The 26,694-nt window shown below is 35.9% G+C and overlaps 3 protein-coding genes across 3 annotated transcripts; all 3 read right to left on the bottom strand.

The window, feature by feature from the left end:
- Window positions 1-1,869: 1,869 nt before the first annotated feature.
- On the bottom strand, window positions 1,870-2,634 carry LOC126762861 (uncharacterized). Its single transcript, XM_050479903.1, has 2 exons — window positions 2,617-2,634; window positions 1,870-2,547 (listed from the first exon to the last, which is right to left on the bottom strand). Exons 1-2 carry the CDS (start codon window positions 2,632-2,634, stop codon window positions 1,870-1,872), a joined length of 696 nt encoding a protein of 231 aa, XP_050335860.1.
- Window positions 2,635-5,158: 2,524 nt separating this feature from the next.
- On the bottom strand, window positions 5,159-5,826 carry LOC126762863 (nematocyst expressed protein 3-like). The gene is given in 3 exon segments (XM_050479904.1): window positions 5,159-5,327; window positions 5,329-5,744; window positions 5,815-5,826. Coding segments are annotated over 3 exon segments (597 nt in total).
- A 19,394-nt stretch (window positions 5,827-25,220) lies between these two features.
- Window positions 25,221-25,926, bottom strand: LOC126762775 (uncharacterized). Its single transcript, XM_050479820.1, has 2 exons — window positions 25,915-25,926; window positions 25,221-25,841 (listed from the first exon to the last, which is right to left on the bottom strand). The coding sequence occupies exons 1-2, from the start codon at window positions 25,924-25,926 to the stop codon at window positions 25,221-25,223; spliced, it is 633 nt and encodes a 210-aa protein (XP_050335777.1).
- Between the last annotated feature and the right edge of the window lie 768 nt (window positions 25,927-26,694).

Raw genomic sequence — 26,694 nt, 5'->3', positions numbered from 1 at the left:
GGCTTCAAGTACAATTTTTGGATTTATTAAAATGCTAGAACAAGAAGAGAAACTGAACCTCAAATGCTTATGGTATAAAAGGGTTATTTCATATGGGCGCTACAAAAGTAGACCGAGGGAGGGACAGCCATATTTTTCCCGTCATTTTTTGACATTTCTCTTCAGTGAGGTTTGCAATTTCATCATGGAAAGATATGCGATCCAACAACGAGTCGAAATTATTAAAGTTTATTACCTAAATTCGGAGTCAGTGGCCTCAACTTTAAAAGCGCTACGTCCAATATCTACGTATAGTACAAAAATTTAAATCCACAGGTATAGCACAAAATATTCCCGTGCCAGTGAGACAAATAAGTGCTCGTTTTGTCGAGAATATTTTTGTCGCTAGCACATCAATTGAGGAAGACCAAAATTAGTCTCTCACACCTCGTTATCAAGCGATGGGCATCTCTGTGATGTCGTTGTGGAGAATTTTGTGAAAAGATCTTAGCCTACGTTCTTACTAGATCAAATTGACGCAAAAACTGAAGCCGCTTGACCACCAGAATCATCGTATAGTCATGAATTGCGCCGAGCAACAACTTGAAAATCATCTGGATTTTCATCATCAGCATCATCATTATGGGCCAGCCTTATTATTGGGCCGTACTTCTTCCGTCCAACAGGACGGCGCCACACGCCACACAGCGAATGTCACAATCGATTTATTGAAAACTAAGTTTGGTGAACGTGAGATAACACGAAATGGCCCAGTTAATTGGCCGCCTTGGTTGTGCGATTTGACGCCGTTAGACTATTTCCTGTGGGGCTAAGTAAAGTCTATGGTCTATGCCAACAAGCCAGCGAGGATTGATGAACTTTGTATGAAAACCGTCTAAAATTTTTGTAGCGCTCATATTGAAAAATAACGGGTTTCCTGGCAGATATAGTTTTTCGTTAAATCAAAGAATTAAAGAACATAGTTCATGGGGGTTTCTACTTCCTGATATCGTAAAATCGCCATTTATTTTGTTGCTTATTCAGAAGGGTATGTGCTCAAGTGGAAGTCCGCACCAGTTAGTAGGACGCACCAGTGGTGCTAAAACTAAAACAAATATTGAAAATTGTTGACAAAAAAAGGAATTAGTAAAAAATAAAGAGCCAAATATCGATTTTCTTTTTCAAAACCTCATATTTCTGGTATTTTTCATAATTTCTGTTTCGTTCTAGCACCGCGGATGCAGAAAAGTGTACAGAATAAGAAAATATTTTCCGTTTGTGTTTCAGATTTTATTTACGGAAGCTAGGACTTCCGCTATGAGAAGGTGTCACCGCCGAGTTGCCGCCATTGCTCGGTACTCCTTTCTCTCATCTACTTGGATCAACAAAAACAATTTGTTAAGCTTCAATAAGAAAAAAATCGAAAAAAACGCAGATTTTCTGGCCTACAAGGTAGAAACCACACCTAATCGAGAGTCTCACCAGCTCAAATCTTTTAGAGAATATAATTTTAAGAAATATTTGTTTTGTACAGAATATGCTCTTGATAATGAAGAAATCCAGTCTCGTTTTTTTTGCACATACAATAATATTACTTGTTTATTTAATTGCACTAGTTATTCGATTACTTTGGTTATGTAATCATTATAAAGGTAACTATCATTACAAATAATAAATACGAAAAAAATAAAAAAAATTATTAAAATTAACAAATGTTAAATAAATTAACAATCGAGCAAAAGTAAAACTTAAACTCTATGGTATATACATACTGACATACTGATGCACGGTATGTACATAAATGACTTTGGTACTATTCGCTTTTGATATGCTTGCATATCGACCTCCTTTTGCCTCTAATTAATCACTTTTTCTTTGCAACAAAGGAAATTAGAAGAGTGAGTGGTGGTGGTGGTGAGCCAATAATTTAGCCGAGTGCACAGGCACGGAATGGAGATGAGCGTGAGGTGTCACTATTTTAGCCACATGCGCTGTGGGGAAAGCATAACCGACTGACACGTGATGGGTGGTGGTTTTGGGACCGAGAACGGCACGGTATGACGGAGCTACAAATGCTGCAGGCTCCAATACTGGAGGGGCGAGCGCGGGTTGCAACACTGGCACGGGTACGGGCAGTGGAGCGGGCACCACGTGGTGATGATGATGTACTACGGGAGCTGGTAAAAGCGCGGGTGCTGGAAGGACTGGAGCAGGAGCTGGCAGTAATGCGGCAGGCGCTGGTAGAATTGGTGCAGGAGCTGGAAGTAGCGGTGCAGGAGCTGGTAGAATCGGTGCTGGAGCTGGCAACAGTGGCGCTGGAGCAGGAAGGAATGGAGCAGGTGCTGGTAATAGATGAGGCGCTGGCAGCCAAGGCTCCGGTAGAGGTGCAGCAGCATGGAAATGCGGTTCAGGTAACCAGGGTTCGGGAGCGGGTGCAGCCGCATGGAAATGTGTTGGTGGCAGTACCGGTGGAGCCAGTTCGAAATGGTCCGGTATGGCTGAGTTCAGTGCAAGAGGATACGAAGGCTTAGCGACAGCTACTGCAGCCATGGCTAGCAAAGCGAAAGCCTACAATTAAAAAAAATAAATAATGCTTAGTTTTTAAAGTTCAAGAAAAAGCTAGGAGTGTATACTTACGAATTTTATGGACGTCATTTTGCTTATGTTTGTCAGAGTTTGAAGTTTACTGCTGTTTTACCAAAGACCCCACTTGTCTATGCAAATGTTATCTTGCTAATGAATTATTAATTTTAGTGCTGCCATTTATATGAAAAAATTCACATTACCCACAATTACTCGACCAACCATTGTACATTTCACTTTCGACCCAATACTTTGTTGGACTTGGTGACGAACTGTGGCGTCAATTGCCATTAAACCATTGTGGGTGACCATTTTTGGTGGTCAACAGTGGCAATCGGCCGATTACCGGCTCTTTAGTATTCAATGTGAAGGAAAGTGTGGGCCCACTCACTTGTAAACTATTAGTTCGCTTTAATTGCTGGCGGAGTGTTGTAACAAGATTTACTATTTTAGGCGCTAATTATGACATAGGTCAACCGGTGTAGTGCGCATTTTATAATGTAAGCATAATGTTTCCATTGTGTTTACATTTTTATGCATAATGAGTGGATATATGTCAATGGTGCGTACTATACGTGGAAAAGTAGAGTTATATAATACAAATTTTAAAGTTGGAGAGCTACTCAAGTGCAATATTTTAAGAGAGCGCGTAACTGACCTTGCCTCTTTATTCACATCGCCGCTTCACTCTCATATATATACCTAGATCTTCATCGCTACATTTTGGGTTCATCCGGCAGAGCATCTCCTTCGTATGCGAGTGTAAATCTGAGATAAGATGGTGGTTGAAAGAGAAGTATTGAGGTTGCCATTCAGATATGACAGTTAGAGTAATTCAATAGAAAAATGCTTCATGAAATATTTATAAACCTAGAATAGCTCATATGAAGTCATCAAGTTCCAGGTTAATCTTCATTTTCTTCGTTATTGTTTCAGTTTGCAACAGCGCACCAATCGTTCTTTCTTTTCGCTCTTTGGCGCCAATTGAAGATTTCAAGTGCAGCCAGTACCTTCTCTACCCGGTCTTTCCAACGGAGGGGAAAACTTCTCTCTACTACTCTCTACTCTAAAAGCCGGATTGTTCACATCCCTTCGGACAACATAACCTAGCCAGCGTAGCCACTTTTTTTAATTCGCTGAACTGTCTCGACGTCATCGTATATCTCATATGGGCAAAGGACCATAAATCTTCCGCAGAACCTTTCTCTCGAAAACTTCTAAATCTGACTCTTTAGATGTTGTCTCTGTGCTATATAGCAGGACGGGTATTATAAGTTACTTGTAGAGTTTCGTTTGTGGACACTACCACTCAATGTAGACCATTGATCACAAAAGTTTTCATTGCATTACAATTAAATTATATGAAAATCCAATTGAGCCCAGTTAAAAATTTTACAGATACAATTTTTCGACCTAATAGATCGGCATCTCCCGTGAACCACGAATTATAACAACAAAATCACCTGATGTCGTTTTAAACGTAGTAACGTGTCGGCATCAATGCGCTTCGTAATATGCTCCGAGGCTCAGGGAAGCTCCGAACAACGACAAACCGAAATTCTCTCTTTCTCTGTATGCCTCAAAAGTTAAAATCACTGCGTCGTAGAGTCCAATCTGTGCAGATTTTTCTCTGCTCACATACCGGAAGAGATGTGGATGGGGAGAAGTCAATGGAGAAAAGGTGCAGTGAGCTTTCTCTTGGATGGATCGAAGATAAGAGGCAAGGTTGGTAGCGGAGTTTTCCGCAAGGAGCTTTTCGAAAGTCTTAGGCTGCCGGACCACAGTAGAGCTTTCTGACAGAAGTTGCTGCTATCAAAGTGGCTACGGATTGCATCCTCTTTCATGGAATGGAGGGATAGGGTCTTACCTTGTAACACTGGACCAATGGAGCTCGCGAGCACTTTGCAGGTGCTAGTCGACGGCACTCTCACTCCATTGTTCAGCCTTTGCAAAACTGAGGCGGAAATATCTTGGTACTCTTACCATCGGCGACAAGAAGACAAAGACGAAAGTGACAGTGATATTAGCCGTCTCAACAAATTTATATTAGGCTCATAGCGCTTTGTCGATTTGTAAGGGTTTTAACTTCTCTCTCACGATGGACCTCCAAGCCTTTATTTATAAGAAAACCTATTTTTGAGAATTTTCGATTTTATATATCAATTTCAATGTTTTGGTTCATTGTTTTTTTGCTTCCAAATAATTTGTAGTTCTGCTTACTCCTTCGTTGTTTTTTCTTGTTTTATTTGCTTCCAAAGCTAATAGAAGAAAGTAGTTCTGTTAATTTAGAGGTTGTTTTTCTCTTCCTATCATCGATTATTGAGAGCTGAGAGCTGAGCACTGCGGAACTCTCAAGTTAAACACAAAACATTTTGAATACTAAATATTTTATTATTTTTATTTTAACAAATTAATCAGTAATCTACCTATTCTTTACTATGTAGATATGACTATTCACACTACTTCAAGTTAAACACTAAACATTTTTACTAAATATTTTATTATTTTTATTTTAACAAATTAATCAGTTCAAGCTTCAGCAACTTGCAAGCAAAATGCCGTCAGTTTTCGTTACTTGCTACATATTCCATCTTCCTTACCATGCATAGGGAGCTGGGGCAGCGGCGTAAGCAGCAGGGAAGGGAGCGGCGAATGGTGCGGCGGCCAAAGGTGCAGGCGCAGCGGCGAAAGGTGCGGGCAAGGCAGCCAGAGGAGCTGGGGCAGCGGCGAAAGGTGCGGGCAAAGCAGCAGAGGAGCTGGAGCAGCAAAGGTGCGGGCAAAGCAGCCAAAGGAGCTGGAGCAGCAGCCAAAGGTGCGGGCAAAGCAGCCAAAGGAGCTGGAGCAGCAGCCAGAGGAACGCGAGCGGCTAAGGCGGCTGGAGCAGCATATTTAGCCAAAACTGGAGCTGGGGCAGCATAGGCAGCTGGAACACCGGAGACATAACGGCTGGCGAAGGGGCCGGAATACTGGAAAGGTGTTGTTGTGTAGGATGAAAGTGTGCCATCAAAGTTGTTGCGTACATCGATTTGGCTGCTGCCGCCAGCGGCATACAGTGGTGCGTTTGCGTAAGCCAAAGGAGCTGCTGCCAAAGGAGCGGCTGCCAAGGGAGCAGCGGCAAATGGTGCCACAACACCGGGTTTCGCTGATGCGCAAGCAACGAGAGCGGCAAGAACGAAAGTCACCTGAAAATATGCAATAAAAGTTTTATACGGCGAACACACAAAAAATCGGCGAAATTTCTGAAAAACTTACGAATTTGAACATTTTGCTTTTGTTTGGTGTTTGCTTGTACTTGACAATTGGAAGTGTTGAGGTTGTATGATTCCCTTGGCAAACTTAACTACCTTTTATACTCAAAAAACTAAGTAAATTGGCGAGTGAAACTTAAAGTGTTGTAAAATTAGTCATTTGCGATTTAATATAAATTCAATTGTTATTTAAAATAAATAAAATCAATACATGCCTCGGAAGACTTCGCCTAATTTGCGTAGCCTAAGCTTACAGCGTGTGCATATCAAGTAACGCTGGCTGCCCGTGGTCGGCACGCTGCAATTGCCGAAAGAAATTTACAAAAAGTTGACATGTAATCGATAAGCAATTGGCAATAAACGTGAAATGGTTCACTGAAGTGGTCAAAAATGTCTTTTCGTGATTTCTTTTGCATTTGAGTTAGCTTTTCACAATCGATGTGCCGTCGCATTTACCCTTGAATAATCGTTTTTTGGGTTGTGCAAAATTATTTGTATTTTTTTGTGTCTTGGGGTTTTGCATATATTTTTAAACTGAGTAAATGAGACATTAAGTTGATATGCGAATTGCATTAAGAGCGAAAATTATGCAAATAAAAAGTTAGGTTTGATTTGCCTATGGCTTCTTTAAATTTACGTTTCGCGTTTAAGGTTTTCTTTCAAAAACCGCTATCATACCAGCTCTGAATTTAACTGTCAAAATTAAAAAATTTAAAATTCCTTCTACTTTCTTTTTATTGATTCTTGATTACATTTTCATTTGAACTTATTTAGTTAGAACTTATGCGTAGGACTATTATCGAGGACTAGACAATTCATAACTGTAAAACTTACTTTTTTTCCGTAAAACTTATACAAACTTAATTCAGACTGTTCACACTGCCGTTGGAGATTTATACAACAGCTTTTGATTAGCCGTTCGAAGCTATGGCACAAATCATGCTCTACAGAGTGTACTAATCGCAACACCATCCCCTATTTTAAGACCCAGAATTCATTTTCGGTCAATATTGTACCACATACACCAGTACGCACGAAAAAAAAATAAAGCAGCCGTAGCTCAGAGCGTACACCAAGGCCGTGGAGAGTCCATTCGTCGCCGTTCGCAGCAACTCGGACTGACACATGGAAGGACTTGGCGCATTTTATGTCGATATCTTAAATTGAAAGCGAACAAAATAAAACTTGTGCAAGAAAAAAAGTTCCAAGAAGGTCCGATCCATTTCTGGCCCAATGGGTATGTAAACAATCAAAATTGCCGCATTTGGGACGAAGAGCAACAAGAAGAGATGCAAGATCTGCCATTTCATCCAGATAAACAACGGTTTGGTATGGTATGATTTTTGGTTTGTCGATGGAATTATCGGCCCATATTTCTTCAAAAATGATCACGGCTTATTTGATACCAGAAATTTTGGTTTCAGCAAGACGTCACCACTTCCTTGATATCATATCAATAAATGAATTTATTAAGGGAGCACTTAGGTGAGCAGATAATTTCACGTTTTGTGCCGGTCGACTGAAGTAAATTTACTGTCCTTCCTAAACATCAAAGGTGGATTATGACGTATTCAAAAGATCTTAAGCATTACAGAGCCGATCGAGAGGCAAAGATTGTATAAGTTCTAGTAAAATGAGGTCAACCAACATTACTTTTAGTTGGTAAAAATTAGGAGCACTTGCGTTAAACGATTGTTTGCTTTTCAAAGAAAAAATCGTTGCTTCGAGTGCGACTCGCCTTCTCTCGAAAACTCGTAACGTCGACTCATCAGATATTGTCATCGTCTATGCCTCTACACAATATAGCAGGGCGGGGACGATGAGTGACTTGTAGAATTTGGTCTTAGTTCATCGAGAGAATACTTTACTTCTCAATTGCCTACTCAGTCCCAAGTAACACATGTTCGCAAGAACGATTCTGCTTTGGATTTAGAGCTTGACGTTGTTGTTGGTGTAAATACTGGTTCCAAGATAGACGAAATTACATACGACTTCGAAGTTATAATTGTCAACAGAGACGAATGCCGAAAATTTAGGTCGTTTGCGCGTAAATTGTTTAAGTGGCGAAGGCATTTAATTGAGAAGTAAGATTAGATTCTTATGCAAATAGTGTGTGTGTATGGGGTCCAACCGCTCAACTGTTAGAAGTTTCGGCTACGAATTCTGACCGGAGACTTAATTCTGGTGTCACGGGGAGCAGAAGCCCTTGGAGTTTGCTCTAAGCTGCTCATGCGGACTGGCCCCTCGGGGAATATTGTCACGCATTGATTTGAGCCGCTGTGCTTTTGAGCGCCGTTGGGTAAGGCTGTCGTCAGCAGATACCCACGTTAAACACACCGGACGTTGTCAATCACCATTGTTTTTCACTACCAGATTCATTTGCTTCACTTTGTGGACTATTAAACGATGCACAAATTGATTCGGATTGCTTTGAAGTGAGTTCACGCTTGCGCTTCTTGTCCAGAAACTCCGATTTGAAATCGTAGACTTTAGTTCCGTTATCTTCCGTTGTAGCAGTAGACATTAGCCGCCTACATGAACCGACTGATTGGAGCAAAATTACGACGCCAGTGAAAATTTCCCTGAGCTAATACTCTACTTACTGTTTTAGTTTCAATAAAGTCGGACAATATTTTTCTACAACAAGAACGAAACTTCAATACTGTTAACAAATACAAAACATTCAATTTCAAAGATTTTGATCGATAGATTTGCCATATGCTGTAGTAGTCCATAAATAATTAATTTCTAAATACGATATGCGAACGAGTACTTTCAGAGCACCCCTAATACAATCACTTTTTAATTTCAACTCAAATACCACAGTGTATTGCATAGTAAGCGTGATATGCCTAATAACTTTAAAACAAATTATAAAATCAAACGCCTACAGTATACGGAAAGTTTACATTTTTGCCCAAACACACATATTTTTTTTAATTTACTGAGCGTTAACTGACTGCTGATATCAACACTGATCGCATTCGACTGAAGTACTCGTGTCTATCAATAGCATCACAGATGTTTCTGCTATTGCTTATGCATAGTTGTTGCTCTAAATGCTAACCAGATGCGCTCATCAATTACGCACAGAACTGACCAATCAACTTTGCGACGTTCGAATTCAAGCGCCGGACAAATTAAGCCCGTGGCCCGTTCTTGACAAATCTGTACTGTGACTGCTAAAAAAATAAAATATTTATTTAAAAAAAAAAGATAAATAATTTATTCCAACAGCAAATATATATAATAATAAAAATATATTTATGTTGGCAGAGTGTGTGTGCTTTAAGAAGCGCATGACCACGCGTACCGCGGCCCATGCATAATTAATACACTAATTTAAGCGTAAATAAATACTACTCAACGAAGGTGAAGGTGAAACTTAAGTATTTCTCTTAATGATGTCTTAATATTAAACAATTCTGCTTTGAAATTATTATTGTGAAAACCGAAAGTGAGAATCGCTAGTAACTGTTAAATGTATAAGCTTATGTATGAATGCTTAACCAACCATATCTAGAAAGAAATATTAATCTTTCTCCAGCCGTTTTGCTAATTGAATTAACACTCAGTCGCCAATTGTTTTAAAGAAATTTTTATTTACTTAATTAACCACATTTATAAATTGTTTATGTCATTCATAGCTATTTTTATTTCATCCGCATATAAAGTCTGGAGAACTGCTTTCAAAATATGTAAATAAATATTTTTTTTTTGAAATTTCTCTGGCAAACCTGAATGCTTAGATAAATACCATATGTTATGACTGAATCATGAGCAAGAGAATATTGGTATTCTCAGTTTATTCCACATTTACTTTTTACATTGCAAATTTGGCAGCATGATGTTTGCTGAAAAGGTCAAAGCTCTAATGCAGTGGGATTAAATATTGTTTACAGTATATTGTCACTTAAAATGCAAAATAACGTAACATCAGTTTTCATAAGTTTACAAGCGAAGGAAAAACGATATAATAGAAGCATCTCATATTGAAATAAAATGTGGGTTTTGGTTACAAAATGGCTATGTATTGGTTATATATTGGTTATATCTGAGAGCGCAAGCTTCAAATTTCACGATATGACATATATAATATAAAGTAGTGAATCGTAACCAATAAAAAACCTATTTTAAATTAAAAATCGATATAATAGAAACATCTCATATTGAAACAAAACTTGGGTTTTGGTTATAAAATGGTTATATATTGATTATATATCGGTTATATCTAAGAGCGGAAGCTTGAAATTTCACGATGTGAAATATTTAAGGTGCTGTAGTGCATCGTAGCCAATAAAAAACTCAATTTCGATTTTTTTGATGATACGCTGTTTTGCTTTTCAGGTGACAATATATACTTATATGTACATATATTATAAACCAAGTTCTGCGCTTTCTTATTGCATTTTATAGTTACTTTTTCAGCTTGTCGTCAATTTGACACATTTGTACAACAAAAACAGCAAAATTTAAACAATAACAGTTACAAATATTTTAGAACTCGTGTTGGTCAAAGTCATATTTATTAATTATCGCATTATTTATTGTTTACTTTGCGCCAATTGGGGTTGTTCAAGGCCAGCGTGGCGTATGAGTGAAGCTGTGGGAGCAGACTGCAACGACCGGATGCAAACACAAATTTCAAGTTCTAGGTGCTCTTGTAAATATTTCTTCGTTTTAGCGTATGTCATATTATTAATTTGCATAATAAAACCAGATACGCCATCACAAATCACAATTTTTAATTGGCTTTTTTGTAGAAAATATTAGCATTGTTCACACATGTTACAAGTGATGACGTTACATTTGAGGTCATGTTTTTGATAAGTGCACTGCATTCACGGTTAGATTTATAGAATAATAAAAGAAAAAAAACAAGTAAGGAAGGGCTAAGTTCGGGTGTCACCGAACATTTTATACCCTCGCACGATAAAGTGATAATCGAGATTTCATTATCAGTCATTTACATATTTTTCAAATACCGTATTTGTGTAAAGTTTTATTCCGCTATCATCATTGGTTCCTAATGTATATATATATTATACAGAGAAGGCATCACATGGAATTCAAAATAGCGTTATATTGGAAGAAGGCGTGGTTGTGAACCGATTTCACCCATATTTTGCACATGTCATCAGGGTGTTAAGAAAATATGACATACCGAATTTCCGGTGGAGTAGTTTCCGAGATATGGTTTTTGATCCATAAGTGGGCGACAACACGCCCATTTTCACTTTTTAAAAAAAGCCTGGATGCAGCTTCCTTCTGCCACTTCTTCCGTAAAATTTAGTGTTTCTGACGTTTTTTGTTAGTCGGTTAACGCACTCTAAGTGATTTTCAACATAACCTTTGTATGGGAGGTGGGCGTGGTTATTACCCAATTTCTTCCATTTTTGAACTGTATATGGAAATGCCTGAAGGAAACGACTCTGTAGAGTTTGGTTGACATAGCTATAGTAGTTTCCGAGATATGTACAAAAAATTTAGTAGGGGGCGGGGCCACACCCACTTTTCCAAAAACATTACGTCCAAATATGCCCCTCCCTAATGCAATCCTTTGTGCTAAATTTCACTTTAATATCTTTATTTATGGCTTAGTTATGACACTTTATAGGGTTTCGGTTTCCGCCATTTTGTGGGCGTGGCAGTAGGCCGATTTTGCCCATCTTCGAACTTAACCTTCTTATGGAGCCAAGAAATACGTATACCAAGTTTCATCATGATATCTTAATTTTTATTCAAGTTACAGCTTGCACGGACGGACGGACAGACAGACATCCAGATTTCAACTCTACTCGTCACCCTGATCACTTTGGTATATATAACCTTATATCTGACTCTTTTAGTTTTAGGACTTACAATCAACCGTTATGGGAACAAAACAATAATACTCTCCTTCGCAACTTTGTTGCGAGAGTATAACAACAAAAAGCGTTATCGGTTGCACTGTAGTCCCACAAATACAAAATATTTCTTACAAGAACTTGATTTTGATCGGCTAGTTTAGATGGCAGCTAAATTCTTTAAGGGGTTATATGGGCTTACGGGTTTCAAAAAGTCGAACTTTTTTTTGTCATGTTCTAAAGGATGTATCTCCGAAACTATTACTCGGATCAATTTGAAAATTTTGGACAATATTTCAAAGGTTTAATTGTAATTAATTAGAATTTTAGTTAATTAGTTAAATTCTTTTAGCAACTATAAATTCTTAGGAGTTAAAATATCATACATTGCAAATGAAAAGGTAGAAGCTTGTGCTCTGCCTTACTCAAACTTGTTCCAGACATTTTTGTATGAAAGTATCGTGAGTGATACACCGATTTTAGCGATAATTGAACTTTGTAGATACTTTGTTCCTAGCACGATTTGTCTCATGCCTCCAAATAGTCCGTAGTTTGGCGATACTCAATCCATTGTCGTTAAATTTCTTGGGCATTATCTTGAGGCTGGAGGATTGGAAAAACGGTCCAGTATTGGTGCATAATATGCACAAACGATATATTCTCCTTTCCTTTCCTTTGAGATTTGGAAAGTTTTACCAGTGTCGTTCATTTGGATATTACGACTATCCAAAGGATTTTGGTTTGATTTGGTTTCGGACTTTTTGACGTTTATTGAATTAAATAGATTTTACCTCAAAGCATACGAATTTTATCGTAATATCATCTTATCATAAGCAATCAGACGTCGATATTCCATTGTTTTTTCGCACGTCCACAATGTCTTTCTCAAAAAACTGTATATTGTACTTTTACTAATTTTATGCGCCTTCTACAATCTATTTGCTTTTCTACCAAAACTGTTATCACTATTGTGATTTATAGCCATGTGTATGCAGTTAATGTTTGGCTTATTATTCTTTAACTATTAAGTTCTCTCTCGTGGCTTTCTATAAATCGCCCATTTAAATCCGCTTTGTTTTTTAAATATGCAAAATTGTAGCATTGAATTTATGACTTGTTTTGGTTTCTTTTATTCCCCTCCTTTTAATTGCCTTAAAATCGAGATAAGCCGTTTAAGACGCTGTTACTCACAAGTAGAAACCTATCAGCGCGTTCAATCAGCATTCTTGTATTTCTGGTATTTCTCACCAACAGATCGGTAATGCTGATACATATAGATGTGGTGTGTGGAATTGTCTACGTCATTTGTGATACACTTAAGTACATACTATATATAATATATATAAGACATGGAAGGTTACAAATGCACGGGCGGATTGAATAGTTTCTTAAGGGGGATAATAACAAAATAAATAAAGTTAATTTATCAAAATATATAAATCGGAAATCAAATAACTTTTACCCAACGGTTTCAGAATGATTCTTACTTTAGAACAACTTTGTATAGTAAGCTCTTGAACATGCAAATATACATTTGCATTTTTTGATTTTTGCAAGGATCTGAAAAGGTTTTGCTGTTCTAGATTTAAGAACGATTTTGGATATATCTGTGCTCACAAATCATGAAACTATCAATCCCTTTGCTCTCGTTTATTTACAAATCACTACTTCTATCTTACATTACAGGAGTCAAAAACATGAAACAATTTAACGGATATGATAAGAACAAACCGATATGAATAGAGAGACAGATATCGAAAATATATTTTATATTTCAATAAAACTGCTTTTAAGAGCAATTTTTTAAGGACCAGTAGTAATATTACCGTCATTCTATTATTCTCGTTACATTTCTTCCATAAGTTTTAGGCCCTGATTGAACCGCCATCTTTATTCTTCACTATAATCTCCTAAATTTATACTACATGCTACTATTTTGGTAATTTTGTGCCTGCTGGTTAGCTAAATTTTCGACAAATAAACCCAAAACTTTTCCAATAAGCCACGCGTAGACCAGTTTTGGTCCTTTGCGATACCAGATGGACTTCAGTTGCTAGGTCCAAGAGGAGTGGTCATCCTTTAGTATGTCTGCGCTTGACGCGAGTTTTAACAGACTCTGTGGCCTCACTATCGATACCTCATTCAGTGTATCATACCGTGGGGACCCCAGATGCTTACAGCGAAGTCTTGCCAATGTGGAACAAGTGCACAGAAGATGCTCCATTGTTTCCCAGGTGTCCTGCTCTAGACATTCCCTGCACTCTTCTCGATCTGTTAGCCCCATCCTACGAGCGTGTGTCGCCAACAGACAGTGACCAGTTAGTATTCCAATAATTTTCCTACAGTCTCTTCTATCGAGTGCCAATAGGAATTTTGTATACTTCCGATCTACCGTTTTGCACATGATTTTTGCAGTTTTGCACCCACGTAACTTGTTATATAAGATTTTGATTTTCTTTACCATACTTCTGTCGAGATCGTCTTTTATGTTTTGCAATATATGCGGTACGAGGTTACTGCCTTGTTGACTATGGAATTGCCTGCAGGTGCTTTAGAGGCCAGCTCAGCGTCTTTCGCAGTTCGGTAACTTAAAAGGTAGCCCAACTCTGGACAGTATATTCCCGCATCAACTCCATCGTCCATTTTCGAGCCATCCGCATAGATGTTTAGAATGTTCCGCGTACCTAACATACCTTTACGTCAGGCCATCAATTTCTATGTATACTTTGAACCTTCTTTTCCAATTGAAAAATGGGATTATGTAGTTTGTGTTTGCCCAACTTCCGTTACCCCCCGAGCTATGTCCGAAAATTCTATGTATAAATTCTTTGGCAACAGTAGTCGTCCCGTCGATTTTGCTGCGCAGTTTTGAGGAAAAGGTCTAAAGGTGGCAGGTCCAATTTAAGAGTTTGAGTTCTTTAAGCTCACGTTATGCACAGCACAGTGAGCCTCTAAATCCTTTCCATTGGTTTTCGGTAGATGGATTTCCGTACGAGTGTCTGCACCGTAGAGTAGAATTGATCTTACAATAGCTGTGTAGCACCAATGCATGAAGAGAGTAAGAGCCCCCAGGTTGTGCCGAGGAGCTTTGCATTCTAAGTTCCTTAGCGGATATGCGTGCTGTGCCTTGGACAAGCTTCTAAATTTGCATACTAAGCTTCGTAAATTTTCCACGGCTTTGACTAATTGTTTTAACATTTCTAACTTAATCACACGTTAAATTATTTTGAGAAAATAATTTTGGCGTAGAAGTTTTACAATCCCATTCCTATCCATTGTTAGACTAAAAACGAAATACGCGAGTTTATCATTGTAACTAGCACTGTAAGTCTAGACATCTCCACGTTTAATTTGTATTAAAGTCTTCCGCATATTTTCGGTAAGAAGTCTGATGGTGGGGATCACATCATGTTTGTTGGCGCAAAAAAGGTGCACAGAATCTTAATAATGACTTAAAAAATAATTTTTAACACGCCGATAATAGATCATGGGAGCATGGCATAACGAATTCTCAAGTGAAGTTATGCATAAGATCCCTTCTCGTCTCCGCCACTGAATTTAAAAACAAGAACAGAATTATCTAACTCATGCTTTCACATTAAGTAAGTGGTGAAAATATGCAAATTAGTTCAAATGCATTGGATGAAATAAGCATACGAACTTGAGAACGGGCAAAAACTATGAAAAGGCGCCTTGAATATTTATATGTATGTACAGCCTCAGTTGTTACTATGTGAGATATCTATCACGTGATGATTTTTTCCAAACATTCATTTTACTAAGTTTACACAGTCATTTTTAGGGTTCATTGACTGTTCGCCTTTTGGTTTTATTCACATTAACTTTTTTGGCGCTCTGCTTGTTGGGTCATGTGATGGGTTTTTACAGCCTCAACCATTAACTGTTAAGTTATGTGCCTGTTTTGCGGATTTAGCAATGTGCATATGTATGAAAGCTATAAAAGAAACAAGATTTTTGATGAAATATACTCATATCGTTTAAAAAAAACTAATAAACAAATATGATCGCATTTATATCATTTTTCAAATATCATCATCATTTGTCAAAAACCTCATAATTCCAAAATTTCTAACGGTATTTGCAGTATGAGGGTTTATTGTGTATTTTTTTCTTATCTTTTTAATTTCAGTATGGTAGGGTCAGATAATAGCAGAAAGTTTGAGCGTTTGAAAACAATCAGATGTACTTTCTTGTTTATACTAGAAATCCAGAAGAGGTAGTTTTTCACGTTGTACGAACAGCTGAATTTTTATAACTTGAATGTATTGAATTCACATCTTTTCGGCGTGGTAATTTTTATTATGCCAAAAACGCAACCAAGAAATACCAATTTCTTTTTTTATTATGTACAAAACTACCTAAACATTTTATAGAAAAAAGACTGCTGCTTATTATTTTTGCTCTTATATGTCATAAACAGTTTGATAGTTTTATTCATCGATACAAGTGTGCTTTGGGAATGACTTTTTATGTCTTTAATGGACTCATGGCATTCTCCCAAGTTCAATTTTTAAAACAAAAAAGGGATTTCTGACGAATAATATGCCTGACCTCTCTGACTGTCGTTTCCAGTCTGGCCAAAAAGTCAGCCACAATCATGCTAGAAGGTGAGTTTGCATTATTGTGGTGAAAAATCCATGAATTATGTACGAAAAAATCTCGTTATTTACGACGGATTGCTTCACATAAACGCCTCAAAAAGGTCCAGTAGTATACCTTATTGAAGGTTTTACCCTGCGGAATGAATTAATGATAAACTACAGCACGGCAATCAAAGAAAACGATGAACATCTCCTAGATTTTTGACCATCCTTAACGTGGTTTTTTCGATTTAGGTTAATTTTTGAAGCATTATTCGTTATATTGTTCGACTGTTCCGACGTCATATTCATAAACCTCCCTACTGATGTTTTTATGAAAGTATGGTCCTCAGCCACGTTACCAAGCATTTCTTTTCCGATCTCAACTTATAGTTGTTTTTGCTAAAGACTTAGAACCTAGTACAAGTTTAGCATTAACACGCTTCATACCCAAACCGTTAACTAAAATGTGATAAGTAAACCTATAAGACAATTTGAGATCATTTGCTATGTCTTTGATGCCAACACGACGATTTTCAAGGACTGCTTCAATAATTTTTTGGTTGTTATCTTCATTAACAGAGGTGTATGTTCGACTCGCATGAAACAAATTTTTGACGACTTTAAGACCTTTTCAGAATATTTTGAGCAACTCAAATATTTGTGTTCGTGATAAAGTAGATTCCCCAAAACCAGTCATAAAGATTACAGTAATTAAGTTTGATACGAAGTTTGAAATAACCAGAATGAAGACCCAATGAAATCTATATACATATGTACACATATAAACGATGAGCATGACGAGCTGCATCGATTAAGGTATACATATGTGTATATTAGGGTGTTTTTTTTTTTTTGAACTATTCATTTTTTTCAGTCTCGTCACTAAATTTCCTTGGAAATATCCTAAAAAAAATCCCTGAAAATTTTAGCCCTTAATATTAACATTAAGAACTGGACCAAGGCGTGTAAAAATGTTCCATAGTAAATACACTACAATCGTGAGTTTTTATCTTTAAACTCCTACAGGTCAGAGGTATTTTATGTCATCGCATATTTCTCAGAATTATTTACTTTACAAAAGTGTCCAGTGCCACAAAGTCGTAACTCACACCGGCGAGGTAGTATGAGGCACTAAACCTGATTTTTCCTTGAAATTCGCATTTTTTTGTATATATCTCGTAAATGACAAGAGCTACAGACAAGATTTACATGATAAACTTTTAGAAAATTTTATTTGTTACAAAAAAGGTCTGAGGTCAAAATCGCTATCATTACTACTTCTCGAGATATTCGGCTTTTTATGTAAGGCTGCATGCAATTTTCATAGATTTTTTAATACATACCATCTATAAAAATTTAGTGAAGCCTTACTTAAAAAGCCGAATATCTCGAGAAGTATTAATGATAGCGATTTTGACCTCGAACAATATCTGGGTAAGCCTGCTTGATCATATCAAACGTCTCTGTTGCAGATTTACCGAGTTTCACACAGAATTTAATCGCGTACCTCTGCTCTAACAAATCTTGGATATTCGGCTTGCACTACCCACAGAAACACGTCGCGCGAAAATGTTTGTCCTGGCTCTCCAAGGACTCGGAGACAACTGACTGAAAATCAGTCCTATTACTTTCCGGATAAACCCTGTATATATGCGAATTAGTCCCTCAGTTTTTGAGATATTAATCTGAAGTTTCGAATACATCCTTTTATCTCCAAGAAGCGGCTCATTTGTCGGAACCATCGATATAGGATCACTATATAATAAAGTTGCAATACAAACGGAACAATCGGAATAAAGTGCTTGTATGGAACAGTTTTTAATTTGAAGATATATTTTCGCAAAATTTGGCATTAGTTATTGCCTATGTAAAGCAGTATTGCAATCGCAGAAGAATTGTTCAGAATTTCGTTCCTGTAAGGAATCTTTTGTAATTGTGAAGGTTTTTTTTATAGTACATGGAACAATCGAAAGCCGGAGGGCGGAATTTTATTCTGCTAAATCTAACCTACTCTCAACTAAGGATTTGCCCACGGCACCAACAATTTAGTATTCCTTAATGGAAGGGACAGGACATTTAAGTCTCATCTATTGGGCGGACTGACGGACACCTAATCTGCTGTAAAAGTCTCAGTTTTGTTAATACAAGTATGAAAGCAGAGGCTTTCCATTTCTCAATTGATTGACTGATGAGTTTCGTTAAAGTATCGACCGTAAGACTACCACCAATTGTGAAGGATACTTTAGCTTCGATGCTATCGGGGTTAACATTCTTTATTTTTTGTAAAACACTTCGGCTTAGCAGGTGTTTCATTGCATCATCGCAATCTCGTCAAAACTGGTACCAGCCATGTAAACTCATAGTAGCAATCAGAACAAAGACTCTGATTAATGTGAAAAAGTTAGATTTAAAGGAAACATTATTTATAAATAAACTTTAAAATGCTTTTAGATCATATCCGCGCAATAATTTGGAATTAGTTATAGAAGTCTTAACCACTTTACTTAGGAACTATTAGCGAAGTGGAGCCCTGTTCACTAATAAAATGCTTAAAATCTTTGTGCTAAACCATTTTTTTTGTTGTCACTTGTATTTCCTCCTTTCTACTATTAACTTGTTAGCATGTAAGCTGGTCTTAATCGGTCATTTCTACTCATTTGTAATTCAAATTTATTCAATATCTTTTAATTTAACGATACTCAAACATATATAGTTGAAAACTACAGAGCAATCTATAAAATGCCCATAATAGTCACCTCACCAGTAATTCGTCACCAACAAATGATATCAAACCTCACACCCCTCTTTCTCGCTTTATGTCAAAATATTCTGTTATCAAGTAGTAAAATATATTATGTTCTTCATTACAATGTTTGAATCAGAATTTATTTGACAATGTTGTTAACTGAAATTTAATGGTTTCTTATTTATCATTGAAGATTAACATTTTCTTATAGACTCATATGCCACCAAACGATTGCTGCGACTATTATCTTTAAGCCTATTGAAGTACAAAGCCTATTAAAGGCAGATAGAGATAATTATGTAAATGCAAAGAACTTATTAAACATTTATAACGCTATAAATTTCGCGATTTTGAATAAATTTCAGAACTTGTATGGTTTGTCTTTCGCTTCCTTAATATTTATCGCCAGATATTTTTTATGCTAATACAAATCACACACACACATATCATTTATGAATTTTATTTCCGCTTACACACATTTACTAGAATGCTCATCACAATCGTAGGCCATACGATTTGGGTAAGGTCAGCAACTCCTAAGCGCTCGTTGTTTGCTCTTGGATATTAATACCCAAAAATAAATTGATATGTCACTTCGTTGCGGTATTAAGGGTAAGTAGCTCAAATTTTATATTTATTAACAACGTCGTATTTTATAATGTTAGACTTTGATATTGTTTTTGTTGATTCACCCTCGAATTACAGTTATTGAATTTGCAAATCACGTGCACAAATTTATTTTATTTTAATGCTTTTGAAATTAGAACTGATAACTCGAATTACTTCCAAACATTTTTAGTAACTTTGTGGTCGTTTTTCTCAATGTCTGGTTAGAAGTTTTCTGTCAAAGTTCTGGTTAAAAAATGGTTCATTATGGAAAGAAGGAGCCTTGTTTAAGTTAACCAGAACTTCACTGACGGATGACTGCTAACCAGGCATTGGGAAAACAGTCCTTATTGTAGTTATATAGCAAATGTCATTCGTTGAAATAAAACTATAGAGATGGAGAGCAGTATCGATGCGTGGATATTTTAAATTGCTACTATTGCTGTTGGGTCTATCGATGGTTCTCAAGTTCAGAATTTTGACCAGAAGTTGAAGATATCAAATGACAAAAGAACCATAAAACGGCGGGTATGAGTTATCCTAGTAACAATAATTTATAAGAAGTAGAACAACGTACTTCAATAATAGATGAAATTATTAATGATACTACTACCATATTTGTACATCAAATAATGTATATGGGCACCAGTGTATGTGGCCTTTTTTGCAGAAAATATCAGTCAATACGTGAAGTCTGGTATTAAAATTCGGCTATGAAACTTAGTACGCATAAGGAACATGTGTACCACAGAAGATTTGGTTATGCAGATGAGTGGCCTCAAACGCGACTAATAGAAATACTATAAATTACCTCTACCGGAAAAAGGCATTTATGGTGGGTCTTTGGCATGGTGGACGTGTTCTCGCCCTCTAATAGTACAACATTTGGGTGCAAACCAGATCTGCTAAACCGAATTCAACCAAATTCGGTAAGTTATACGTTGCGACAAGAAAGTGCCAGGAAATTGTAAACATAATGTCAAATATTTAATTATTAATCAATATTAATTTTATTTCCTTCAAAGTAATCCCCACGAGAAGTATTAAACTCATGCAAACGATTTTTCCAGTCCTCTTCCAATCTTCCGCTCCTTCAATGAGTTGTCATCTTTCTTACACTTGTTTGACGATTTTCAAGCACCATATCCTTCGCTTCTTTAATATTTTCTCTAGTTGAAGAGCTCGAAAGACGTCAGGACGAGACATGTCTTCAACGATCTCTCGATCGTCTTTGAAGGTTTTGTAACAACTCGTAGGCTTGTGTTTTTGATAAAACTGAATCACCGTAAGCCTTCTCCAACATTCGCATGACTCCACACACGAAATTTTGATAAAAAATACTAAATTTGAGAGAAATTCTTTATTCGATATTTTTATCCATTGCAAAAGTCGCACCGCACTACTGAAGTGTACCGATTTTAGCAGCTGATGTAAACAAACTGGTTGGCAGATCGCGCTCATATTTGGCATAGTAATTAAGGACAGTCCTATCAACATAGCAAAGTACATGGTTTTTGAAATATCATTTACACGGAGAATTTAATTACAATTACCGAGTGCTTTTTTCACAATTTAGATCCGGCATTCACAACTACCTTCCATATAACATAATTTAAAATTCCATCTGATTCCTTTACTTTCCAATATACAAATCAAGAATCAACCAACGTATCCGAATAAAACTATGGAGCAATTGTAGTTATTACGGTTGCCTTTTGTGACCAAAAATTGTCCTAATCGGACTGAAGCTATTCAAGCCCTCAGATGCGGAATATGTGGACCGCACGTGGACTGCGAACTTTTTATCGAAAATATCTGTTATACTGTGAGATATTTTAGAAATTCTGAGATAATCGTATTCTGGCAATAGTTTTCCTATACTATGTCAAAAATGGGTTGGATCGGTTCAATAATGCCCTTAGCTCCCATATATCCAATATAAAGATTTCCTATTGTCTGTTCTTTATAAAACTAATTTAGGCTATGACCTATAATATAGCTTAAAAAGATATAAATTTGATTCTAATCCATTTATGATTTCGTCGAACATTTAATGTTGAATTGTTTTGCAATATTTTAAAAGTTAAATTTAGCCAATATCTGAAGATTTTTTCCCGGCATTGATCCGTTTAAGAACATAGACCTTCTTACTTGTTATCGAATAGATACGGTGGATAACATCTATACCTAAAATGCTGAAAATAAGTTGTCGGACCAATTTACGTCTTCAGCTAATTCAAAACTAACGAATATGCAATGTAATTTTGCAATGTCTTTATTGAATGTCAAGATGTACCTTAAAAAACGACGACGACAAAAAAGCGAATGCCACCGCTTTTTAAACAAAGTTTACTAAACTTATTTTCAGATAATTTGACACCATCAAATGTTATATTCGCTCTCAACCATCGCCTAATAACTAAGTAACGAATCTGGTATATAGGTTCATTCAAATCTTTTTTTCCTTTTAAAATCGAAAGCTGCTAAAAAGTTAGGTTTCCGATATCTTGTCCCTTCCGCGTTTGTTCATATAAAACACCAAAGGTTTGTATAGCTCTTGACCCTAGTAAAATAGTGCAGCGAACTACGCCCGTATGGGATGAGAATATCTTCAACTGATAGTTAGTTCCTTTCGTTAGAGAATTTTTTCTAGATAATATGCGACTTAAGCTTCGTTTGATAAACTCGGTTAATAGTTTATAACTCTACGAAAAATTGTTGAGCTGAATTTTCATGAAATTGTTTTTAACGAACAAGAAAATACGCATTTAGTATGTGTTCGAATTCCTAACGAAAACTAAAACCAGCAAAATTATCTGAAACTTGAAAACTAAACAGAAAATTGCAATTCCGAAAATAACTTAAGCTATTAGAATAAAAGTCATAATACTTGAATAAGTTATGGAATTCTCGATCTGTGTATAATTTTTCATTTTATGTTGAACGCATACATAATTTAGCCATTTATCTATTTCTTATAGGGGTAGCAGTAAAACTCGATTTCGGACGCCGACCTCAGACGAATGGAATGACGAAAACTTGAAATTTAGTAAAAGCATCGCTTGAAAAGTGAAAGGGTTCATCGCCAAACAACAAACGACCAAAAACAGTAGTCATGTGACTCTCAAGCGAGCAACAACAACAACAGTGGCAGCAAACAGAATGCAAAAGCGTAAAGATTAATGAATGTCTAACAAAGCATTGTGACGTTGTAAGACAACGCTATTCACCAGTAACCATAACCTAAAAAAAATTAATTGAATTAACTATTTTTGCAAATTCCAGCATTGCTTAGTGCAATTCATGTGGCGGCAAGCCACGAACAATGGCAGAGCCATAAATATGTCAATGAAAATGATAACAACAAATTGTTAAACTGTAAAGCTAAATAGAAATAAAGCCTTCAAATCGGTTGGTGGTGCATAGTGGAAGTTTTTGGTGCGTTTTTGTTGCTTGTTTTTGTAATTAATAAACCAAAACGACCGACATGAACGAGTTTCCATCTGAAAAACAATAGTCCACATATTCATACAAACATATACATTTATGTATGTTATATCTACGTATGTGTGTTTATATGTGTAGCTCTTAGGCGGCCTCCAAAGTCAGCGAGCGGCAGAAGAGTGGCTTTGATCCGCTATATAGAAACTATAACGCAGTAAACGGATTCAAATTTTAATAATGCTAATTTGCAAACCTTTGAGAAAAAGTCACACGCTATTAAATTTTTTTTGAGATTTTTGTATTTTTTGTTTTTGTCGATATGTAAATAGTATGGCAAGTATTTTAAACAACCACTTGTAAAGCTACATTCACACACAATGAGAGTAAAAATACATAAAAAATTATGTGTAGCTAAAAAAATTCAGGAACAGTTATAAAAAAATATAAAAAATTATACACTAAAAATTAAAAAAAAAAAAGAATTAATTAAAAATTACCGTTAAGAATGATTATCAAAAAAAAATATAAAAAATTAACACATACAGAGAATTGAAAATAAAAAATTTAAAAACTAAAGCAAATAATTAAAAATTTATGAAAGAGACAAATAGAAAATTTCAACAAAAATAATAAAGAGTGGTTTAAAAATTATTACAACAAAAATTAAAACAATATTGCAAAAATAAAGCACAAATAAAATACAAACAAAATAAAAATATTAAAAAAATTAAAATAATACAAATAAAAAAACAATTATAAATAAAAAATAAAAAATTAAAAAAAAATATTAAAATAAAAATCAATAATTTAATAATATTACAACAATAAATTTAAAAGGCCAAATAAAATACAAACAAAATAAAAATATTAATCAAATGAAAATATTAATGATAAAAAAATGAAAAAAACATAAAACAAAATAAAATGAGGCACAAATAAAATGCAAACAAAATTGAAATATTAAAAAAATTAAAATAATTCAAATAAAAAAAAATAAAAAGATATTCAAATAAAAATCAATAATTTAATAATATTACAACAACAAATTTAAAAGACCAAATAAAATACAAACAAAGTAAAAATATTAATTAAATGAAAATATTAAAAATAAAAAAAAATTATAAAAAAAGAAAACAATATAAGAAAAAAAACGTATAAAATGTATAAAAGTAAAAAATTAAAAAAACAAAATTCTTAAAAAAAATAATTTAAAAATATTAAAACGATAAATAAAATACAAAAAATAAAAATGAAATAAAATTATTTATAAAATAAAAATATGAGAAAAAATACATCAAAAAATAGAAAATAATAAAAACAATTTGTAAAGGAAAAAAATATAAAAAAAATTAACAAATAAATATTAAAGCAAAAATAAAAAAATATTGATTTAAAATTTTAGACCAAAAATTAAAAAAAAAACTAAACAAAATACGAAAATAAGAAATATCAATATAAAAAAATTATGAAAATTAAAATTTTGAAAAAATATCATTTTATTAATATACCATTTTATTAATATTTTTTTAAAACTTTAATTTTTATTATAATTTTTTTTATTGATATTTTGTATTTTCGTATTTTGTTTAGTCTTTTTTTTAATTTTTGCATTTTTGTTCTAAAATTTTGAATCAATATTTTTTATTTTTCTTCAAATATTTATTTGTTAATTTTTTTAATTTAATCAATAAAAAAAATTAGAAAAAATTTAAAAAAATTATATTATTAAAAATATAAAATCTTAAAATAAAAAAAAATAATAAAAATTAGAAATTTTAAAAAATATAAAATATTTAATTAACGAATTCCTTAAGAAAACACAAATAGTGCTGCGAAAAATAATATGCCTAAAAGTGCACAATTTCGGCTGGAACGTCTATTGAACGTGTATGTATGTATGTGTTGGCAATCGTGTTAGCAATAAATTTAACAGTTACTTATATTTAACGGCAGAGCAGAACACAGCTCCTCTACGTAGAACTTAAACTATGACTGGTGATTGATGATGAGCAGCGCCTAGGTCTTCAGCTAAATCACTACAAAAAAACAAATTGCTTTGCTGACGTGCTTGTTGTTGCTATTTGTATGAAATTAGCTCGGAACTAACCAGCCTCTTTTGCACCAGCGCCACACGAGGCAGCGCATTAAAACTAAGCTAAGTGCTTCAACGGCGCTTGCGCTGCGGATAAACGGTGCCGTACGAAGTCACTGCGTTGGCCAGCTCGCTGAAGGAAGCGCCTGCCTGCAGCGGCAGCGGTTGCACCTTGATGGGCGCTATATTCACTGGTAGCGGTAGTTTCAGATTTACGGAAGAATCCGAGGAATCGATGGTGCCTTCCGACGCAATATCATTGCTGGACTCAAGCGACTGCGCAATGGATGGTGGCAGCGACAGCGCTGAGGGCAGCGCGCGTGCCGCTGACACTGATGCGGCCGCAAGGCTATTGCCACCAAAAGTGTAACCCTGGCTGGTGAGGGCTGAAGTGAAGGCGGCATTTTCCAGCGCAGGCGAGGAGAATTGCTGTGTCACCTTGGCGGAGGGTTGTGCTTGTTGGTAGTATTGTTGTTGTTGCTGTTGTTGGGGTTGCACGTAACGTTGCGGCGCGTACGCGGAGTATTGTTGTTGGTATTGATACTGTGCTGCTGCGCCCACATTGGCGGGTATGTTGAGCGGATGGCGCGGCGTCGGGTAGTGGTAGTACTGAGGTGGCACGTAGTTGGGCAGCTGTGCGGCACGGGCGGCTTGCATGACGGCGAGCGCGGCGCACAGGCAGATTGCGGGTGTCTGGAAAAGGTAGTGTTGGTTATTGATAATTGAACGCAAGTATGTATATCTGTGTTTGCTTTTGTTTGCTCACATAGTGCCACATTTTGGGGTAGGCGCTGTTTGCTGCTCGGTTTATTAGGCGAAACAAATATTTGTTTGTTTATGGGCGCTGGTGCGAAATTCCAACGCTTTTCGAATGGTGTTTGAAAATTGTTTTGAAACTTTTAAGCGTAAATAGCACACACACACTAACAGTTTCGTTGCAAATTTTTTTTCACCCGTACAAATTTTTCAGAATTCTTTTTTTTTTTTGCACTGCAAGTTCGTTGCTTGCGTCTTTTGTTGACACCGTGCAATCACTAAGTCACTGCAATAAACACACACGCACAGACACCAGCCAGCAGCAGTGTTAATCAAGTGTCTGGCAGCTCCTTTATTGACACACCGTTTCGTTTCGTTTTGCGCGCGCGCGTTCAAAGGCCAACTCGGTCGTCTGCTATTGAACGTGTATTTATGCTCGGCAGCTCGTCGTTTTTTCGCGTTTTTAATTTCAACTTTTTTTATTCACTTTTTTTTATTAATTATTTTTTCGATTGTTTTATGTTGTTTTCAATGCAATCGCGCGATCTCGTCTAATCGTCTAAGGCGGCTGTCCGTTGTCAACTTGTCGAGCTTTTTTAACTGATTAAACTTTGTTCGCAAGCTAAAGATGCTTTTTATATGAATTCGACGCTTTTTGTCTTCATTTCGTTCATTTCAGCTCGTTTAATACACATTTTTGCTGCCCGCTCGCCGTTCGTTCGCCTGAATTTATAGTCATTTGTGTATTTTCGTTCACAATGCGTTGTGTTTTTCGAATTCAATTTATATT

Source organism: Bactrocera neohumeralis, chromosome 6, assembly GCF_024586455.1.
Source record: "Bactrocera neohumeralis isolate Rockhampton chromosome 6, APGP_CSIRO_Bneo_wtdbg2-racon-allhic-juicebox.fasta_v2, whole genome shotgun sequence".
Taxonomy (NCBI): Eukaryota; Metazoa; Arthropoda; class Insecta; order Diptera; family Tephritidae; genus Bactrocera; species Bactrocera neohumeralis.
Note: the sequence above shows the minus strand (reverse complement) of the source record. Positions and strands in the feature narration are given on the sequence as shown.